Source organism: Manis javanica, chromosome 12 (assembly GCF_040802235.1).
Source record: "Manis javanica isolate MJ-LG chromosome 12, MJ_LKY, whole genome shotgun sequence".
NCBI lineage: Eukaryota > Metazoa > Chordata > Mammalia > Pholidota > Manidae > Manis > Manis javanica.
In genome coordinates, this window is record NC_133167.1 from 84,433,003 (window position 1) to 84,452,883 (window position 19,881).

General features: G+C 43.7%; 1 protein-coding gene and 1 long non-coding RNA gene across 12 annotated transcripts in view; one reads left to right on the top strand and one right to left on the bottom strand.

Moving 5' to 3' along the window:
• The first annotated feature begins 27 nt into the window (after nucleotides 1-27).
• LOC140845178 (uncharacterized) lies at nucleotides 28-13,577 on the top strand. 3 transcript variants are annotated; one of them, XR_012123928.1, is made up of 5 exons: nucleotides 105-408; nucleotides 6,674-6,948; nucleotides 7,489-7,625; nucleotides 12,006-12,084; nucleotides 13,153-13,577. It is a non-coding gene; the product is annotated as an uncharacterized lncRNA (long non-coding RNA). The 3 variants fall into 3 exon arrangements; XR_012123929.1 differs by having other exon boundaries at nucleotides 28-408; nucleotides 5,965-7,625; XR_012123927.1 differs by having other exon boundaries at nucleotides 77-408; nucleotides 6,674-7,625.
• LOC140845177 (uncharacterized) overlaps nucleotides 7,464-19,881 on the bottom strand; it is a 34,951-nt gene continuing 22,533 nt past the window's right edge. For 7 of the 9 annotated variants that reach the window (XR_012123922.1, XR_012123923.1, XR_012123924.1 and 4 more), the window contains 3 exons: nucleotides 15,533-15,753; nucleotides 10,635-10,789; nucleotides 7,464-7,648 (listed from right to left, as the gene is read on the bottom strand). Coding sequence is in view for 1 of the 9 variants with exons in the window: in XM_073218926.1 (XP_073075027.1) it covers nucleotides 10,648-10,789 (142 nt within the window). In the remaining 8 variants the exon portion in view is untranslated. The remainder of the gene's footprint in view (nucleotides 7,649-10,634; nucleotides 10,790-15,532; nucleotides 15,754-19,881) is intronic. The other 2 variants (XR_012123920.1, XM_073218926.1) reach the window with 1 other exon arrangement.

Here is a 19,881-nt window from a genome sequence, read left to right on the forward strand (position 1 = left end):
AGGGGCGGGGCTCGGGGCCAGGAGGTGTTAGGTGAGTGAGGCGTGCGTCCCCGGCTGCCAATGGCCCCTTGGCCCAACCGGAACTAGCCGCAGCACTCACCTGGGAGTCAGACCTCATTTCCGATCTGGCACCGCCAATCGGCAGGTGTGTGTGTGTGTGACTTTGCACAGATGGCAGCATCTTCTATTCTCAGTTTCATCTGCAAAATGAGATAATCATCTCATAGAATTGCTGTCGCAAAATAATGTAGCCTGGCACATGGTGTGACGGCGACGACGAACAAGATCCGCAAACACTGCTCTATTTTGGCCGCGCCGCGGCCTTTAATCGGAAGGTAGGCGGGTTCTGCGACGGCGCCGGGGGAATGGGGAAGGAGGAGGATCCTTTGAGCACCTGGAAACTGGAAGGTAAGAGGCGGAGGCAAGAGGTGGTGTGGGAGTGTCCTATTTAGCCAAGAGGCTAAATTAGGGAAGAAAGAACCGAAAATGGGATTGCCACACCAGACACGAGCAGTCCCCCAACCCAGTTCCCATGTCCCCCTGGCTAGATCATCCGTCTCTCCCTGCTCTTTATCTCTTGGCTCCCAGTCAGCCACTCCCTTGTTCCAAATGTCTGTTAGATTGGCTGATGCCCTTCATTCCAATGTCCTACTTCAAAGTCTCAACTATTGGTTATCAGATTGGAAAGGTCACTTTGAAGGTTAGGTTTTGCAGTTAAGGACAGGCCCAGAGCAGAGAAGTGACTCCTGTCAAGGCCACACAACAGAGCCAGGACTAGAACCCAGGTGTCCCGCCCCCCATCCAGTGCTTTTGCTGCATCCCTTGTTTCTTTCAGAGCCTCACAACCTCAGTCTTGGATACTGCTAGTTTCCACCTGCTCCCCAGGCGGCCCTCCCTCACACCCACCCTGCACCTAGCTGCACTAACCTCTCGAAATCTACAATGTTGCTTTACCATCAATGTCACTAAATTCAGATTTGACAGATTTCAGAGTATTCCTATTTTGTCCCTACCCCAACTCATTCTCCTCTGTCTCCTGGACAAACTGTGGCCCAGGTCATCTTCCCACCTCCAGGCCTTCTCTGACTTGGTTGTCCCCTGGCTGCCCTGCCAGCCTCTCCGCCTTCCCAAGTCAGATTTCTCCAAGGTTTGGCTTCTGATAGCCCCGTTCCAAGCAGGGACCCAGTGCTGACTTACTGTACGTGCCCCCTCCGCAGCCCCCAGCAGAAAGCTGAATCCACAGTAGGCACACAGGAAGTGCTCTGGAATTGAGTTGGCAGGCTATTCCAGCCAACTATGAGTACATAGCATTTCCTTTTACCATCTAAAAAATTGTAAGACATTATGCCTCAGGTTTTGCAACTGAGAATGGCAACAGACTAAAAAGGCCTGTTTAGTAAGTTGTAAAGGAGGCACCAGATGCGTAATGGCAGGAAAGCTACCAGAACTCCTTCATTTTGGTGCCATTTCTCCTTCGTGATGATATGTCAAACTCATTCAACCTCATGGCTCTGTTCGTTATCATACAGAGTTATTGAGAACGGGGTGCCCAGCATGTGCTAGATGCTGCAGAGGGCACAAAGCCAGTTCTGAGACATCTGCTGACGAGTGCTGTTAAGGAAATCCCGAATTAACACGATGCTTTGGGTGCTTGGGGACAGAGCGATTCCTCTAAGCAGGTGGGTGTTTATGAAGGAAGCGGCACTGAGCTGGGCCCTAAAGAATATACCAGATCTGACAGGCAGAGAAGGGGACATGGAGAAAAACACATTTCAAGAGGAGAGAAGAGAGCAGCCTAAGCATGGGGGCCAAAAGGTGCATGGCATGTTTAGGGGCCCTGAGCGCCCCATGGGTCTAGCATGTGCGATATTGGAGAAGGGCCCTGGAGGTGGGTGGTGGAGGTAAGACAACCCGGGTGGGCGGGCCCAGATCATGGCCAGCAGGCTGAGGAGTTTATACCACCATGTTGGACCCTGGGGAACCAGCCCACACAGGATTTGGGGCCGGGGCAAGGGGAGGTGTGCTTCAGGCTGGAAGGCAGGCAAAGGTGGAACTGCAGCAAGCAACCTGGCAGGACACAGCCGATGCCTGCCTTCTTTCTCACCTGAGGACCGTCTGCCTCCCCCGCATTCTGCTCCACCACTTAGCATCCTTGACATCCCTTCCACGTGGGGACACGTTACATAAGACATATACCTCCCTCTTGGTTGTCCTACCTATATGCTACTCCACACATCTCAACTGGACAAAGTCAGAGGTTTGGGGTCATAACTGACCCTGGGAGTACAGATTTTCATCTCTGACTCCCCCTCCCTACCCCGGTCATTAGTGCAGAGAGAGCAAGGACTGAAACCTAGTTGGACGACCTCCCAGACTGAATATGACAGGAAGCACCCTTTCCACTCATGGAGAAGATTATGGGACAAAGGCGGGCGGCAGACAAGGAAAAACTGTAAGCACCTGTGACCTCATGTGTTTGGGTTTCTGCCGGACACAGAGAGGCTGTGGTGACAGCAGGGGCGGGAGGTTGGACGGGGGCAAGGCTGCCTCGCTACCCCAGAGAAAGCAGTATCCTCCTCTCCGGACCCCGGACATTGGCAGGGTGACCTCAGAGGAGCAGGGCTCGCCAGAGATGGGAACTGGAATTTGTCAGGAAAGAGAGAAGCTGGTGCTGCAGCACAGCACACTTGGAAGCTAGCTGGCTGCCCTTCAGCCACCTTGCAGCTTGTTTTCTCCTGTCTTCCAGCCACAGGCCATTGTCTCTCCATCCAGACTCATTTACTGACTGCCCAGGAGTAAGAGTCTGCCTTCTCCCAATTTTACAGACCCACAGTCTGGGCTGGGGGAGGCGCACAGTCTGGCAAGGCACAAGGACAAGGCAGGCGTTCAGCCGACCCTGCGAGGAGTCCCCTGGGCAGCCCCTCCTGCCCTGTCCCTCTCCCAGGCTGTAGGTCCTGCAGCTGATCCCTCTCAGGTTCACTGAATTCCAGGAGTGTTTGTAAACACCTCCCACTACCAGGGTGTGGTGAGATGACTGCTCTTTCCTCTTAGTCTGCCCCACCTCTAGCTCTGACTGCAAGAGGAAGAGAGTTTCTGTTGGCCTGAGCCTGTGGACAGGGCGCCTGGCAGGTTGGACTGGACAGGGTACCCACTTGTCCCCGGCCCAGAGCAGCAGAGCACAGGGCGCCCGGACTCCCCGCAGACCCTGCCGAGATGTGCACTTAGATCACCAGCACAGATTTGCTTTTGGGGGCTGCTGGGAAGGCACCCGCTGGATAAGTCCCTGGGTAGAGCAGTGCTGGGGCAGGGAGGACGGGCACGCAGAGGGAGAGACTTGCATGCTCTGCCAACTACCAGCCACTCCTTCCCCCAGCTCCTCAGTTTCCCCCAACTGTAGAAACACTACCTCAAAAACCACCTCTGGAGGCTCTGGAGGGGCTGACGTGCTATCCCAAAGGAGGAACAGGAAGGGGCTGGTAATGGCAGCTTGTCCTTCTCCTTTGCCTTAGTCTCTGGGGTGTGGTGCCAAAGGGCCAGACACATGACTCATTCAGTGGGGCACTGGCTAAACAGCCCTCTGGCTTCTCCCGGTCCAGCTGCCTCGGCTTCCTGCCCACCCTGCTGACCAAGGAACTACCTTCCAGGTGTAGGCGCTAGCAGCAAGCGTCTTCCATCTTGTGGGGTCAGGGAGTCTGGGAAGCAAGTCCCTGTCATTGTCCCAGTAGCCGTGACAATGTGGAGGATAAACTCTGGCCACACTGAAGGAGGATGGTCTCTACAGGCAAATGGCTAATCATTTCCCCTACAATCCTGTTGACAATATTTGTTTAAGAAAGCTTGCATCATAGAAACACAAAGGTATTATCTTGCCAATGTGTGAAGTCAGTTCAGAGAAAGTCCTTGAGTCCTGCAAGTCAAAGTCTGTAGAGAATGTGTGCCCCTCACCTTCCCACTCGGTGCCCAAAGCCTTCGTGCCTCTCCTATTCAGAACCGCTCCTTGCTTCCTGGATTCTTCCTTGTACTCTGATTCAGCACTTGTTTTATTCACTTCTAAGCAGCTCAAGGGCAGGAAATGGGGGCCTCACCATTTCTAGCACCCCAAGTCCTTGCAAATAGAAGGCACTTCAAGTAGAAGAGACGTAATTGACTTTTGGTCTTCAGCTTTAGTCCATTCAGTCCCAGCTACCACTGCCTTTAGCATCACCATGTATAGCCATCTTTTTAAAATATAAGGTTTACTTCTTGTTATTATTAAAGAAATATGTGTTCATTGTAGATGCAAGTCATACTCCACCTTTCCAGAGACAGTTTCATGGCACATGGAGGAACGCAGGAGTTTGGAGTGTTTCTTCCTCCTGGAATTAGCTCACCTTTCTCTCCCTGGCCTCTCCCATATTAGCTGTGAGCCTCCACTTCCTCAGCTGCTGGGTCCCTGGACACAGACCCACCACAGCAGAGCTGGGAGGGGTGGGCGAGAGCGGCCCATAGGGCATCCATGCCTCTTCCCTTCTGATCACAGCTCATGGCACACAGCGAAGGAGTGCGTAGACTTTATCTTCCCCTTCACCTATTTCATCCCTACCTCCACCTCCCTCCCCTCTGGCAACCACCTGTCAGTATCTGAGTTTGTTTCTGTTTTGTTTGTTTGTTTTGCTTTTTTAGATTCCACACAAAAGTGAGATAACATGGTACTTATCATTCTCTGTCTGACCTGTTTCACTTAGCATAACACCCCCTAGGTTATCCATGTTGCCACAAATGGCAAGAGTCCATTCTTTTTTTGGCCCAGTAATATTCCATTGTATACATATGTACCACATTTTCTTTATCATTCATCTATCAGGGAACATTTAGGTTGCTTCCATATCTTAGCTGTTATAAATAATACTGTTTGCTATTATAAATCATATTGTTATTATAAATAATGCTGTGATAAACATAGGGTGCATATATATTTTCAGATTAGTGATTTTGTTTTCTTTGGGGAAATTCTAAGAAGTAGACTTCCTGGGTCACATTTTTAGTTTTTTGAGAAACCGCCATGCTGCTTTCCATAGTAGCTGGGTATGCTGACTTTTGACCCTAAGGAATCATAATGTAGGCCTGGAAGCTTAAAGCCCTACCCAGCACTTGACAGTTTACAAAGTTTAAGGAGGAGCACAGAATAAAGCTCCTTGCCTAGGGGTCCCCTTTAGGAAGAAAACACCAGATTCTCACCAGGGTCCTTCTTAAGGGCCCTCTTCTCCCCTGTCCCTATAGTCCCTCTTGTGAATCTCCATCCATCTTCAGGAAATCCTATCCCTTACCCTCCCTAGGATGCACAGCACCTTTCGTAAGTGTGCGTCAGTATCCTGGGGTAACATTTCCTATCACCGCCCCAACCCCCCACACCCCAGGTTTGGGGGACACCTTTAGCAGAGAAGGCCGGTGGCACTAAATTCTTATAGAAAGAGTTCGGGGACCAATTCCACAATAGCCCATTCTGTGGCATGATTGGGTCCTCCAATTCAAGTTTTCTTCAAAGCCCATTCAACTAAAATATATATATATATCCCCAAAAGAAACATTCCTGAGAAATGGTACCACATAAACCCCTAACGATAAAGAAAATACTGTCATATTCATAATTTGTAATAAATGTGTATTGAAACCTAGTATATACAGAAAATAGAAGAAAAACGTGTAACATTTTTTAAAAACAAACTTTATTATAGCATTGTAGCATAGCTATAATAAAAAAGGGTGTAAAGGAAAATATACTATAAACATTATATGCAGAAAAGTATATAGAAGAGCCAGCTTGGTGAATTTTCACCACCCAGATCTAGAAACAGAACGGTGTCTGCACCTGTAGAAATAGCCCTTGAGTTTCATCTCAGTCACTAGGCTCCCTGTCTTTTTTGAACCTTATATAAATGAATCACACATTGGGTATTTATTTTAGACCTGGTTCCTTTCACTCAGGATTGTGTGCATGAGAGTCACCAGTGGTGTTTGTACAGCAGTGATTGATCGTCCATCTTCACTGTTTCACAATATTCCATGGTATGAATACATCACAGTTTATTTTTCATTCTACAGTTGATGGACATTTAGGTTGCTTATAGTTTGCAGCTTGTACTGGGCTGAATGATGCCACCCCCCCCCCCCACAAAAAGATATGTGCACGTCCTACTCCCTGGAGCCTGTAAATGTGACTTTGTTTAGATGAAAGGAGTCTCTGTAGGTATAGTTCAGTTATGGGTTATTAAAAGGAAAGCCACAGGCCCAAGAGCGGTGCTGGGCCAGGTCACCAAATCAAGGCTTAATGTCAAGCCTAACTGCAGTTTCAACTCCTCCAGAAAGGTAGTCTTCAGTCAAGAATTTTCCAACCAGCACCAGTGAGGTCATGTGTCACATGGCCCTCCATCCCCCCCAAAAATGATGAGGTCATCTACGTGACAAGACCCCCTGCTCTTCCCCCTGAGGGAGGGTGACCTGGCCTGAAACAGTGCTTTCCTGTCTTTTGCTAATAACTTTCTGAGCCCCCTCCTTTCTATAAAAACCTTTCATTCTGTACAACTCCTCAGAGCATCTCTCTACTTGTGAGCTGGGAAGTTGCCCAATTCATGACTCGATTAATGAAGCCAATAAAATCTTCAAATTTACTTGGTTGAATTTTGTTTTTTAATAGGATATTGAGAGAAGAAGATCTTCTTGGATTATCCAAGTAGCCCTTAGATCCAGTGACAAGTGTCCTTAAAAGAAGGAAGCAAAGGGAGATCACACAGAAGGGGACGAGGCCATGAGAAGAGGAAGCCAGCTGGAGCGATGCATCCACAAGCCAAGGAATGCTCCCAGCCATCAGCAGCTGGAAGAGACAAGGCATCTCCCCAGAGCCACTGGAAGGAGTGCAGCCCTGATGACTCCTTGATTTCAGACCTGTCGTTTTAAGCTGCCAAGTTTCTGGTAACTTGTCAGGCAGCTACAAGAAACTAACACAGAGCTATTAGGCACACATTAGCTATACATATGTTACAGGTACACATACATATAAACATACACACACACCTAAGTGTGGAATTGCTGGGTCATTGGGCAGGTATTTGTTTAGCACAAAGAGATCTTGCCAAACAGTTTTCCAAAGCACTTATACCAATTTATACTCCTACCAGTAATGTTTGGGAGATCCGGTTTCTCCACATCGTATCGACCTTGGTATCATCAATCTTTTGTATTTTGCCCTTCTGGTGGACGTTCAGTGGTTTAAGTTTGAATTTCCCTGATGAGGAATGAGGTTGGGTGGGCTTTGTGTCCCTGTTTTATTGGCTGTTTGGATATGGTCTTTTGTGATACAGCTGTTCATGTCTTTTGCCAATTTTTTTTTTCAGTTGTCTGCCTATTGTTTGTAGGAAATATATATATATTCACACACACATATATATATACAGTATCTATATATATACAACAGTCCCCTCTTATCCATTGCTTTGTTTTCCATGGTTTCAGTTATCCTCAGTAAACTGGTCTGGAATCATCAGAAGGTCAGCAGTAGCCTAACGCTCCGTCACAATGTCTAGGTCGCTCACCTCACTTCATCTCATCATGGAGGCGTTTCATCATCTCACGTCATCACAAGAAGCAGGGTGAGTCCAGCACTATAAAATATCTTTAGAGAGACACCATTCACATAATTTTTACTACAGTATTGTTATAATTGTTTTACTTTATTATTAGTTATTGTTGTTAATCACTCACTGTGCCTGATGTTTAAATTAGGCTTTACCATAGGTTTGTATGCTTAGGAAAAACAGTGCGTAGAGGGTTTGGTACTATCCAGTTTGAGTAATCCACTGGGGATCTTGGAACATATCCCCCATAGAGAGGGAGGATGACTGTGTATAATATCTTTGTCAAAAACGTAATGCAAACATCTTCTACTCTGTGACTTGCCTTTTCACTCTTGGTGGTGTTTAGGGGTGAAGAGTTTTCATTTTAATGAAATCTGAGTTATCAATCTTTTCTTTTATGGTTGGTGATTTTGGGTCCTTATTAAGAAATCTGTGCTGCCCCCAGGTCATGAATATAGCCTCCTTTAGAATCTTCTAGAAGGCTTATTGCCTTACCTTTCGCATTTAGGTTAGGAATGCATCTGGAATTTGTATTTATTGTTAAATGATAAGTTTTTAAAAATATAAAATCATGTCTTTCATACAGATATAAAAATGAACACATTAACATTAGAATCTTGTTAAACTTATTAAGAACTAAGACTGACAGGCTGTTTCAACCTGTTCAAAGGTGAATCCAAAGGAGAGACACATTTATCAATCAGGAATATTGAAATGAATATGCAAAACTGTTTTTTCCACAGTGGCAGGGAAGGTGTCCCTCCACCAGACAGAATTTATTTTCATGAATTTTGCTTTACAGTTGTAGGAGTGGAAACGTTTTTCCTTCTAGCCTTCTAGGTTCTTTGGCTGGTCTAGTAATCCAGTTAACAGAAGACATTAACAGGAGAAAAACAAACGGAATTTTAATACTATGTGTACCTCCTGTATCCATGGGAGAGACCCAGGAAGACTGCATAACTCTCGGAAATGGCCCAAGTCACCAACTGAAATACCATCTCCAATAAAAAGACAAAGGAAGACACTGGAGGTGGGGAGTCAGTTATGAAAAGTAACCAGAAAAGGCAGGGTAAACAAGGGTATAGTTATTATGCAGATTTAAGTCCTTTCCTCCATTGGTAACAGAGTCCTAATCTCCATTCCTAGAGATTTACCAATTCTCCTCTTCCTGGTACATTCTTATAAATGGAGATTGCCCTTGTAAATGTAAAATGTCTTTTACAAAAAGGTAACTTCTACTCAAGTTTTTGGAGCTTTGTCCATGTCTGCTGTTCCTTAAAAATAGCCAGTTTAAAATAATCAATAGGCCAAAGAAGAATAGTTTGGGGTGGCATTTTTTGCTTCCCTTCACTATCAGTTATCTACAAATTAACAGAGTTATAAAATAGTTGCCATAAAATCAAAATCACATAATCCAGAGGGTGTGCTACAGAAAATCCTGTTTTGCATGGAAGCACAGAATTTTCCCTACCATATAGTACCAGATAGGGCTCAAGATTCTTGTTTTTTCCTTCCATATGTATATCCCATAGAGCCAGTGCCATTCATTGGAAAACCCAGCTTTCCTCTTCCGTGTTTCTATTATGTGTGGATTTGTTTCTGAACTCTGGTCTGTTGGTCTGTCAGTCTATTCTTCAACCAATGCTATGCTGTCTTAATTATCATAGCTTTATACTGTATCTTGATATACAGGAGTGTAAAGCCTTCAGCTTTGTCTTTCCTCTGGCAAGATTTCTGGGCTATTTTTGGCCCCTAGCATTTTCATATATATTTTAGAATCAATCAGTCAATTTCTAAAAAAAAAAAAAAAAAGACCCTCAAATTTTGAGATTTCATTGAATTTATAGATCAGTTTGGGCAAAACTGACATTTACAATCTTGGGTCTTCCAAACAAGAATGAAGTATATCCTTTTGTTTATTTAATTTCTCTCAGTGTTTGAGTTTTCTATGTATATGTCTTGTACATCTTTTGCTAGATTTATTCTGAGGCCTTTGATGGGTTTAGATGCTCTTGCAGATAATATTTTACATTTTCATTTTTCAAGAGCATTCATGATTTATAAAATGTCTCTGATTCTTAAGGAGAAGCCAGTTAAGTCACAAAACACAGTGTTTGGTCTTCTCCTTCACTCTCTCATTCTCCTTTGCTCTCTGACTTACACACCAGAGGTCCTTCGGGCTGCCAGGGGAAGGAACAGGGCTCCCTTGAGAACACTGAGGGGAGGCAAAATATGTGACCCCAAAATGTGCCACTTTGGAATGTGGATTATTTTGAGCTGAAAGCAAAGAAGACATAGCAAACTCAAGAAAGAGTTTTTACCACTCCCTTAACTACCTAAAATAATTGAATAGGAGGCCTAGCCCAGAAACACAGCATTACCATATATAACATTTCCTCTGAAAGATTACCTGTGTGGCAGGGCAAACATCTGATTACCAAACATGTCTTCCTATTGTCCTGTGAATTAGCTCCCCCCTTTGAAGCCCCAGGCCTCAATCCCCTTCCTCAGCTCAGGATGGCATGCAAGCAAGCCTCAAGGGACTGACTAATTCTTACTCATAATCTTAGGAGGCCCCTGTATGTACATAATTAAATCTGTTTTTCTCCTGTTCATCTGTCTCATGTTAATTTCATATTAGATCAGCCGTAGTAGCTGGCCAGAGGAAATCGCTTTCCTCCCCAGCAACACAAGATTACCGTTTGAAAATGGGCTCTATTAAATCCTGAACCCAAAGCCCTCACTCTCCTAGTTTCTTTTTTATTTTTAATCTGAAACCTCTTTATTTTATTGAGCTTTAATTCATATAACATGCACTGTTTTAAAGTGTGCAATGCTGTGGTTTTTAGTATCTTCACTGTGTTGTGCAATCACCACCACTACTTCATTCTAGAACATTTTCATTGCCTAAAACAGAAACCATACCTATGAGCCACTAATCCCAATTCCTTCTCCCCAGCCCCTGGCAACCATTAATCTGCTTTCCGTTTCTATGGATTTGCCTTCTCTGGATGGTTCATATACCTGGAATTATACGTCACGTGGCCTTTTGCATCTGGCTTCTCTTACTTAGCCTAATGTTTTCAGGGTTCATCCAGATGTAGCATGTATCAGTCCTTCCCTTGTTTTTATACCACCACCTCATCCAGGAAAGCAATGAAGGTTGCTTCATAGGAAATCTGGAATACAAAGAAAAATAGGAAACAGTAAAAATAAAAAAATCTCTTATATTCCAATTCAAAAAATAATAAATGTTACTATTTCAGCATATTTTTTCCCAGTGTTTTCTATGCATACTTTTAAAAAAATGCATTTGAGATTATACTATATACACAATTTTGTATCCCATTCTCCCCAGATAGTCTCATTTTATTGGAAAATTTCATATGCTTTATTTCCAATGGTTGCCTAATTTCATTCTGCAAATGTACACTAGTTTTTTGAACTATAGCCCTATCATTGAACATAATTCTAAATAACACTTCCATGAAGATCTCTGTGCATAAAAAACACTGTCCACATTTAGATTTATTTCCTTAACACATTTCCTTAGGATATCATATGGGAAGTAGGTCAATGTGAACACTAATTTTTTTAATTTTACTCTTTATTCATTATATATAATGACAGATACCACTCCCCCTGCCCCAGTAATGTATTGGAAAAACTATTTCATCCAACTTTAATCAATACAGAGTACTTACATTTTTAAATGTTAATGGTTAAAATGGTAATTTTTGCATTTATGCAGTTACCAAACTAATTTGCATTGCTTTGATTTGTCATAAGGTTGAATATTTTTTATTAGTGTCAGTCAATTCTTTTATTTTACACATTAACTGTTTCTTGCCCAGTTTGAGGACTTAGTACTTTTCCTGATTTATAAATATTATTTTGTAATATAGATACCCTTTGTCTAGTTTCTGATCATCTATTTTTTCCTCCATTTTTTATTGTTGTTTATCTTTTAATTTGGTCCCTAATTTTATATATTGAAAAATATCCTTCTTGAGGGGAGGGGAAAAGGTAATGTTTACCATTATTTTTAAGTTTAGGTCTCCCTCCCTTGGGTATCAGATAAATATGCACTTATGTTTTCATATAGCCTTTTTGGGCTTGAATTTCTACTATTTTACATGTTAATCTTTATGGAATTTATATTAGTACATGATGTAAAGATAAATTATATTTTTTCCCACAAAATGCTAATTAAATACTAAAACATAATTTACTGGATAACCTGTCTTTTCCCTATTGGATTTGTGATCCTTTGTTGTCATATAATAAATTCTTATATCCACAGTGACTATTTTAAACATCTAGGCTACCTGAATGATTCTAATCATCTTATTATGCAAGTTTCAGTCAATTTACCCATTTTCTATACCTCTCTAGAAAAGAGAAGACATATGTGGCAGAAGATAACCTGGAAAGGCCTCTTTTGCTCGGTTTTACTGAATCCTGGTATCACAGGGTAAGAAAAGACTTGCAAAAGTCCATACCCCATTTCCAGAATGAACTACCCTAAAACCATCCCATAAGGCATTTATAAACCATGGAGGACCTCATATTCTATCATCATGGGATTTTATTAAACATTCATATTGTACTGAGGAAGGATCTTTATAATTGAATCCAAAGACAGAGTAGGATCTATCTTCTGAGGATTTATCTCCAATAGAAAACAAAAAAGAATACAGATAAATACATCTGGTGATCCTTTCCAAAAATACATGAAGAAAGAGAAAAATGGTGACTTATGTTGTAATTGTTCTTGACTAGATCCTTGACCGCATACAGGAAGACAAAAATTTGCTTACAAGTTGTACAAAGTTTTATGCAGAAAATAATTATATGAACAGATGTGAAAAATGAAACCATGAGAGGTGCTACAGAGATTATCTCTTGTCATCATTTTTCAAGTTGTTTTGACTACGACTTCTTCAAATACATTTAACATCACAACCTACAGGCCTAATGCTCTAAGCTTCTTTGAGAGTGACATCTGGAGGATGGGTAAAACTTAAGTGGATGAAGAGAATAGTTCAAGCAGAGAAAACAATTTGTGCAAAGGCCCTTAGGCAGGAGAAAGCCAGTGATGGGCGGCATTGTAAAAAAAGACTAACTTGGCCAGATCTAAAGAGCAAGGGTGATCATGGTAGATGATACTGGAAGAGGGTAGGATACACATCATGCAAGACCTCAGAGGCCATGGCAAGAACACATGTCTCCTAGAATCAGATCTATGTTTTGAAAAGATCAATGGCTAGAGTGAAAGACAGAGGGACATAGGGCTAAACATGTAAAGGGATGCTAGTTAGGAGGCTACTGTTGTTGTACCAATGAGAGGGCATGGCACTGGGTCGGCACAGTAATGGAAGAGAAGGAGGGAAATGAATGCAATCTAGAGATTACAAGAAGTAATTCCACAGGGCTGATTAAACACCTACTCTGTGCCATGCACTGTTCTCGGTTTTAAAGATAGAGCAGAAAACAAGACAGGCCAGGTCCCTGCCCTTAGGAAGATTATGTTTTGGTCCAGGTTTCTGGCTTGCATAACTGTGTGGACGAGGCCCTTACTGTGACAGAGAATGCTGGAAGAAGGACCAGGCTCTGTTTTGAACATGCTGAACTTCGGGTACCTTTGAGACACCTGAGAGGATGGTAAACAAACTGTTTGATATGTGGGTCTGGGAGTGGTCTGGACTGGAAATATGAGTATATTTATTTCATTAGACCTAGAACCAAACCAAGAGATAAGAGACATACCATTAAGTACCTTTATGTTCATAAAGGTGAGCTGAAAACTGTGCAAGAATTCAGCCCAGATAGCACTATCCTTGTTTACTGGATATTTATAATACAATGAAAAAAATAACATGTATGCCAATGGGCAACCGCTACATACCTATAACATGTAATTTGCACTTACTAATAAATTTCCTTGTTTATGTTATTTTTTTCACATGTAGTGATCCTGTACTCTTTATTAAACTATCACTGTATTGATGAAAGTCTGCTTTGTATCAGAATTATTTAAGCATATGTCTACTCTTCATGAACTTCTAAAGGGTAGGACCATGTCTAAAACTCATTGTTTTCCCTAGAGCTCTGTGTTCAATGGATGCAATTAAATTTTCTTCTCCCTCAGACTCATTCATTCATTCCACCTGTTAGGACTCTGGATTTGCTTCTCACAAACAGCTAAACTTGTATACATAATACAAATAATCATTCCTCTATTACTTTAATTTCTAATTCTGTTCTCTTGCATGTGTATATAGGAATGTCTGTGTTTGTATCTATATAGATCATCTATTCTGCAAAGAAAGTTCCAGTCATGACTACACTCCTGCTTAGATGTGCAAGAGGCCAATATGCGTAGGGCAGTGAGAAAAGAAGTGGTCTGGGAATCAACAGGCATAAATCTTAGTTTAGACTCTATAGCTCTGGGACCTGCAGCAAATCATTTAATCACTTCCAGCTTCAGGGTTGCAAGAAAGCCATTAATTGGTCTCCATGGCCCCTTACATTTCTAAAATCGCTGAAAGTCCAATTTGATAGTAAAAATTACTTTTCAACACTTAGATGCCTCTGACCACAGGCCTTTTGTTGAAACCCCTCAGAGAAGACGAGGAAATACTTATAAGTCACTGGTACAGCTGTGTACCAGTAGTTGTTGGGGAGGGGGGGGGATGTGGCTTAAAACTGAAAGCTAGGTTATTGCTGAAAGTTACAAAACATCATCTGGTTTGAAAGTGGCCCTAGGAAGGAGTGCTGGCAGGACCTCCCTGCTGAGGAAGGGGAACGTGGGGTCCTGCAGTTTGAGAGCTGCTCAAGTTTGTAGCTAGTGTAAGGAAATGACTACTGTCCTGATCAGCTTTTGGAATAAAGTTGAGATCGCCGTGTGGTACCTAATTCTGACTGGAGTTCATTCCAAGTGTCAGTCATCTGGGAAACATGCAGAGCCTCAGACAGAAGATAGAACCCTGGGAATGTTGGCAGACAAGGACTTTCCCTATGTCTGTCTGGACTTTGTTCTCTTAGTTCTAGACTGAGGAGAGGTGGTGTATGGTTGTCCCCTAGATGGGAGCACTATCTTGAGGCAGGCTTGAGACTAGAGAAGAGGGATTCCTAACAAAATGGAAAAGATAACAAAAATGGAAAGAAAAAAAATTTAAAGTAAACTATCACTTGAGTGACTTAGTTCATGTTATTTTCTGCTTACATTTTGCTTACTTTGGATAGTCTTCTTAGAAGTCATTGCAAATGTTCCAGCCTAATGAGTTGAGAGCTTTAGAAGCTCTGCAGGGAGTATTCAGGGAAAGATCATGAATCCACGGTGGCAGAATGGTTCCAGGAGCACAGCATCCCAGTCCCCAGGCTCTCCTAAAGCTTGCTGGCAACAGGGGCAACCTTAGAAAGATGCCGGGCGGGGGGGGGGCATCAGGAATGTCAGTCTGTGGGGTTCCGTCTCCTTATTCCATGAGGATATTTGCTCTACTGTCAGTCTCGGAAGATTCTGGATGTGACGATCACTAAGAGATGAGGTCATTTTCTTAACATTAGCACAAAGTTCAGTCAATATCAAAACATCTGACCTTTTAAGAGTTACATTTTTCTATTTATTTGTACCCTGCTCTGTTTCAAAAAAGATTTAAGGCTGTTTACAAAACCACATAAATGAAGTTAAAATAGCATAGAACACCAGGAAAGGTGAGGCAGAGGGAAAGCAAGGGTAGGGACCAGCATGTGTGCTAAGAGCCCAGGGTGCCATGGAGTCCCAGAGGCACCCAACGCTCCGGCATGCTGGGCTTTTTAAAAACTTGCTGAAGCTGTCAAACCAGTGATGTGTTTTCATTACCCAGAGCCCTATCATTGTTGGGGACAATGCCCAGTGCAACAATCAAACCCCGACTCACACGCTGGAAGGAGACCGCCTACTTAATCCTGTGTTCTCGCCCACGCGGAAAGCGCACAGTTCGCCAGCTGGCCCACATTTGTGCTTTCTGGATCAAAAGCCCCCTGGGCGCTCTGGATAAAAGCCTGATGTTTACAAACACATTTAAGGAGATGTTCTCCAAATGTGGGAACAAAGCTTGCAGTCTTGACTGATGTGCTCCCAGACCGGGAAGCTGCTATCCTGGGAGGAAATGAGAACAGTAAATTTCTTGTAAATAACTCGGAAAACTAATAAGAAACCTAATGTCTCTTGCAAAGATAAACATTTTGGGACCACTTAGCAGGTCTGCATCCCTAGACCTTTGTGTCTCAACCCTCCAACGCGATTCTGCATTTCAAAAAAGAAATCGTTTTTACAGATTTTAAGTGTATTAAGTAATATAATATGGTCAATGTATTTGTTTTCAACAGATATCGGATGTTGTACCTTAGAACTGTGCTTTTAGGTGCTAAGTGTACACGTTATGGAATATTGGCGATCTTTGTATGGGCCACATATCCATTACATCTCAGCATGTTTTTCTGGATTTTTTAAGGGGAGGCAGCATAGTGAAAATAGAAATTGGGATTCTAGACCAGCCATTGCCTAGCTGTGTGAGCTGTGGGACCTTAGACAACTCACTTCCCCTCTCTGGGTTTTAGTTACCTGGTCTATGACTTATGGCTTTGAAGCTCTCTCCTCTAAAATTCTCTGGTTTGGACATTATACCGGAACTTTCACAATTTTTAAACTACACAACTTCTAATTATAACTTCGTTCATTTGGGAAAATGTAATCTGCTTTATCACTTAAGGACGGGGTTTGCTGGCATCCATTGTGATAACAATCAGGGAGTCCCTGCCTTCAAATCCTGGTGGGACTGTGGATTCAAAGGGCAAATCACTGCTTTTCCTTTATTGAGAACACTATTGACATTAACTCATTACTTAGCTTTATTTAACTCATTTGTTTCCTAGGTAAATGATAATACTAATCTTAGAAAAACGCATTTAGCTATGAATTCAATTTTAAATTTTGAAAAATGCCTCCTGAAACACTTCCCACAGCAAGGCTCTTTCTGACCAGGCACAAATACAGCAAAGGTCAAATTACATGTGTGCACGCAGCTTAAGCCTCACTGTAGCTCAGGCGGGAGATGGTAAGAGCTTCAAATGTGGAGAAGGATAAATGTTTATATATCAAAGTTAATCCTGAGGAGGTAGCTAGGAAAGATAACTTGAAAGCAAATAAATTTTCATTTCAAATTAACAGCAAGAAAAATCTTCTGTGGGCAAAACCTGCCAGCTGTTTCCAACAAGCAGATGTTGTAAGACCCATATGGCTCTCCATCGCAGGCATGAGCATGTGCGACACACATGTGCCCAAACACACCAGTGCACGGGCATGCAAGGAGCCCTCCTAAACTGTTCTCCTTCAGATTCTGCTCACACCCACCTCCTCCTGCAGCCTTCACACAACGCCCAGCCCCCCTGAGCTCCCTGTCTCTGAAAGCCCAAGGCTTTTCCAGTCTCCACGTCTCCGCTACATGGTTCAGAATGTAATTGTCCTCTATTGTTTTATTAAGTAAATTTTATTTTTGTAACTGTATCATAGCATATCCTCCATTATATCCTCAACAGCATTTAATAGAGCTGAATACATGCTCAAGGCTTAACTAATATTTGTTGATTAATTAAACCAGTACCAGAAAGTGATTGGGTTATTTGTCTAAAATGAGGACAAATTTATACTCTTGCTCAGCCCCTCCCAATATTTCCAGCCCTGTGTGTATAATTTTCAGTATGCATCTTAAACATTTTCTTACATTAGTTTTGCTAAAATACTATCATATTTGGAAAAATGAATAACTCCATATTCAGGTTTCCCTAAATATTTCAAGAATAGCTTAAGTTTATAGTTACCATGTCTAAAATAAGATTCACCCTATAGTATTATGCCTTTTATCTCTTAATTTCTTTCTTGTCACTGATGTGAAAAGACTAGATCAGGTTTCCCCCAAAATGTCTTTACAATTGCCTGGTTACTTGCTTCCAGTGTCCTTTAACTTGTTCCTCTGTCTCCTGTATTTCCTATAAACTGGAAGTTGCAACTTTACTTCCATTTTGGTATTTGGGGCAGAACACCTCACAGATGATGATGTGTAGTTGACACTGCACCTTAGGAGGAGACATGCTCTCTGACCATCTCATCATTAGTGTTTGGACTAGTCCCTGGGTTAAGATGATGGCAGCTGGTGGTAAGTTCAGTGGGATAGCTGGTGGGCACAGCAAAAAAAGTTATGAAGGGGGCGGAGCCAAGATGGCGGCATGAGTAGAGCAGTGGAAATCTCCTCCCAAAAACACATAGAGCTATGAAAATATAACAAAGAAAAATCTTCCTAAAATAGAGACCACAGGACACAGGACAACATCCAGACCACATCCACACCTGCAAGAACCCAGCGCCTTGTGAAGGGGGTAAGATACAAGCCCCAGCCCGGCGGGACCCGAGCGCCCCTCCCCCCGGCTCCCGGCGGGTGGAGAGAAACCGGAGCAGTTTTTTTTTTTTTTTTTTTTTGGCGAGCGCTTTTTGGAAGCCTTAGAGGGACGGGCCCCCGTTGCTGGGGAGGCAGGGTGGCGGGACCAGTGAGGAGGTGCCTGGGAACGGCGCCGGAGGACAAAGAATATCCCGCGTTTCTCCCTGCGAGACCTGGGGCGGGTGCCTGAGACCGGTGCCTGAGGACGGAGGAGATCGCGCGTTTTTCCCCTTTTTTTTTTTTTTCTTTCTCTTTTTGGCTAGCGCTTTTTGGAAGCCTTGAAGGGACGGGGACCCCAGTGCTAGGGAGGCACGGTGGCGGGACTGGTGAGCGGGTGGCTGGGACCAGCGCCTGAGGACAAAGAATATCCCCCGTTTTTCCCTGCGGGACCGGTGGGCGGGTGCCTGAGACCGGCACTTGAGGACAGAGGAAATCGCGCGTTTTTCCCCTTTTTTTTTCTCTTTTCTGCGAGTGCTTTTTGGAAGCCTAAAAGGGACAGGGACCCCGGTGCTAGGGAGTCCAGGGCGGCGGGACTGGTGAGCGGGTGCCTGGGACCGGCACCTGAGGACAAAGAATATCCCGCATTTTTCCCTGTGGGACTGGTGGGTGGGTGCCTGAGACCAGCACCTGAGGACGGAAGAAATTGCGCGTTTTTCCCCTTTTTTTTCTCTCTTTTTGCCGAGTGCTTTTTGGAAGCCTTGAAGGGACAGGGACCCCGGTGCTAGGGAGGCAGGGCGGCGGGACTGGTGAGCGGGTGCGTGGGACCAGTGCCTGAGGACAAAGAATATTGAGCGTTCCTTCCCTGCGGGACCGGTGGGTGGGTGCTTTTTGGAAGCCTTGAAAGGACAGGGACCCTGGTGCTAGGGAGACAGGGCAGCAGGACCAGTGAGCGGGTGCCTGGGACCGGCACCTGAGGACAAAAAAAAAAAAAAAAAAAATCGCTTGTTTTTTCCTTTTTTTTCCTTATTTTTTCCTCTTTGTTTCTGTTCCCTCTCTCATTGTTGCTGCTGTTGTTTTGGTTTGGAGAGTGCTTTTTGGAAATCTTAAAGGGGCAGGACAGGTCACTTAGACCAGAAGCAGGGAATCTGGGGATCTCTGGGCACTCTAACCCCCTGGGCAGCAGGGAGCACAGAGGCCCCTTACGGAGATAAATAGTCTCCTGGCTGCTCCCCCTCCAACGGGGCTCCACCATTTTGGAGGAACAGCCCCAGCCAGGCCAAGCCCACAGCAACAGCGGAGATAAATCCCAAAGCAACTGGGCAGGAAGCAGAAGCCCTGTCTGCGCACAGCTGCCCAGCACAAGCCACTAGAGGTCGCTATTCTCCCAGGAAAAGGCTACAAACCAACAAGAAGGGAAGCTCTTCCAGCGGTCACTTGTACCAGCTCTGCAAACTATCTCTATCACCATGAAAAGGCAAAACTACAGGCAGACAAAGATCACAGAGACAACACCTGAGAAGGAGACAGACCTAACTAGTCTTCCTGAAAAAGAATTCAAAATAAAAATCATGAACATGCTGACAGAGATGCAGAAAAAAATGCAAGAGCAATGGGATGAGATGCAGAGAAAAATGCAAGAGCAGTGGGATGAAGTCCGGAAGGAGATCACAGATGTCAGGAAAGAGATCACAGAAGTGAAACAATCCCTGGAAGGATTTATAAGCAGAATGGATAAGATGCAAGAGGCCATTGAAGGAATAGAAGCCAGAGAACAGGAACGTATAGAAGCTGACATAGAGAGAGATAAAAGGATCTCCAGGAATGAAACAACACTAAGAGAAATATGTGACCAA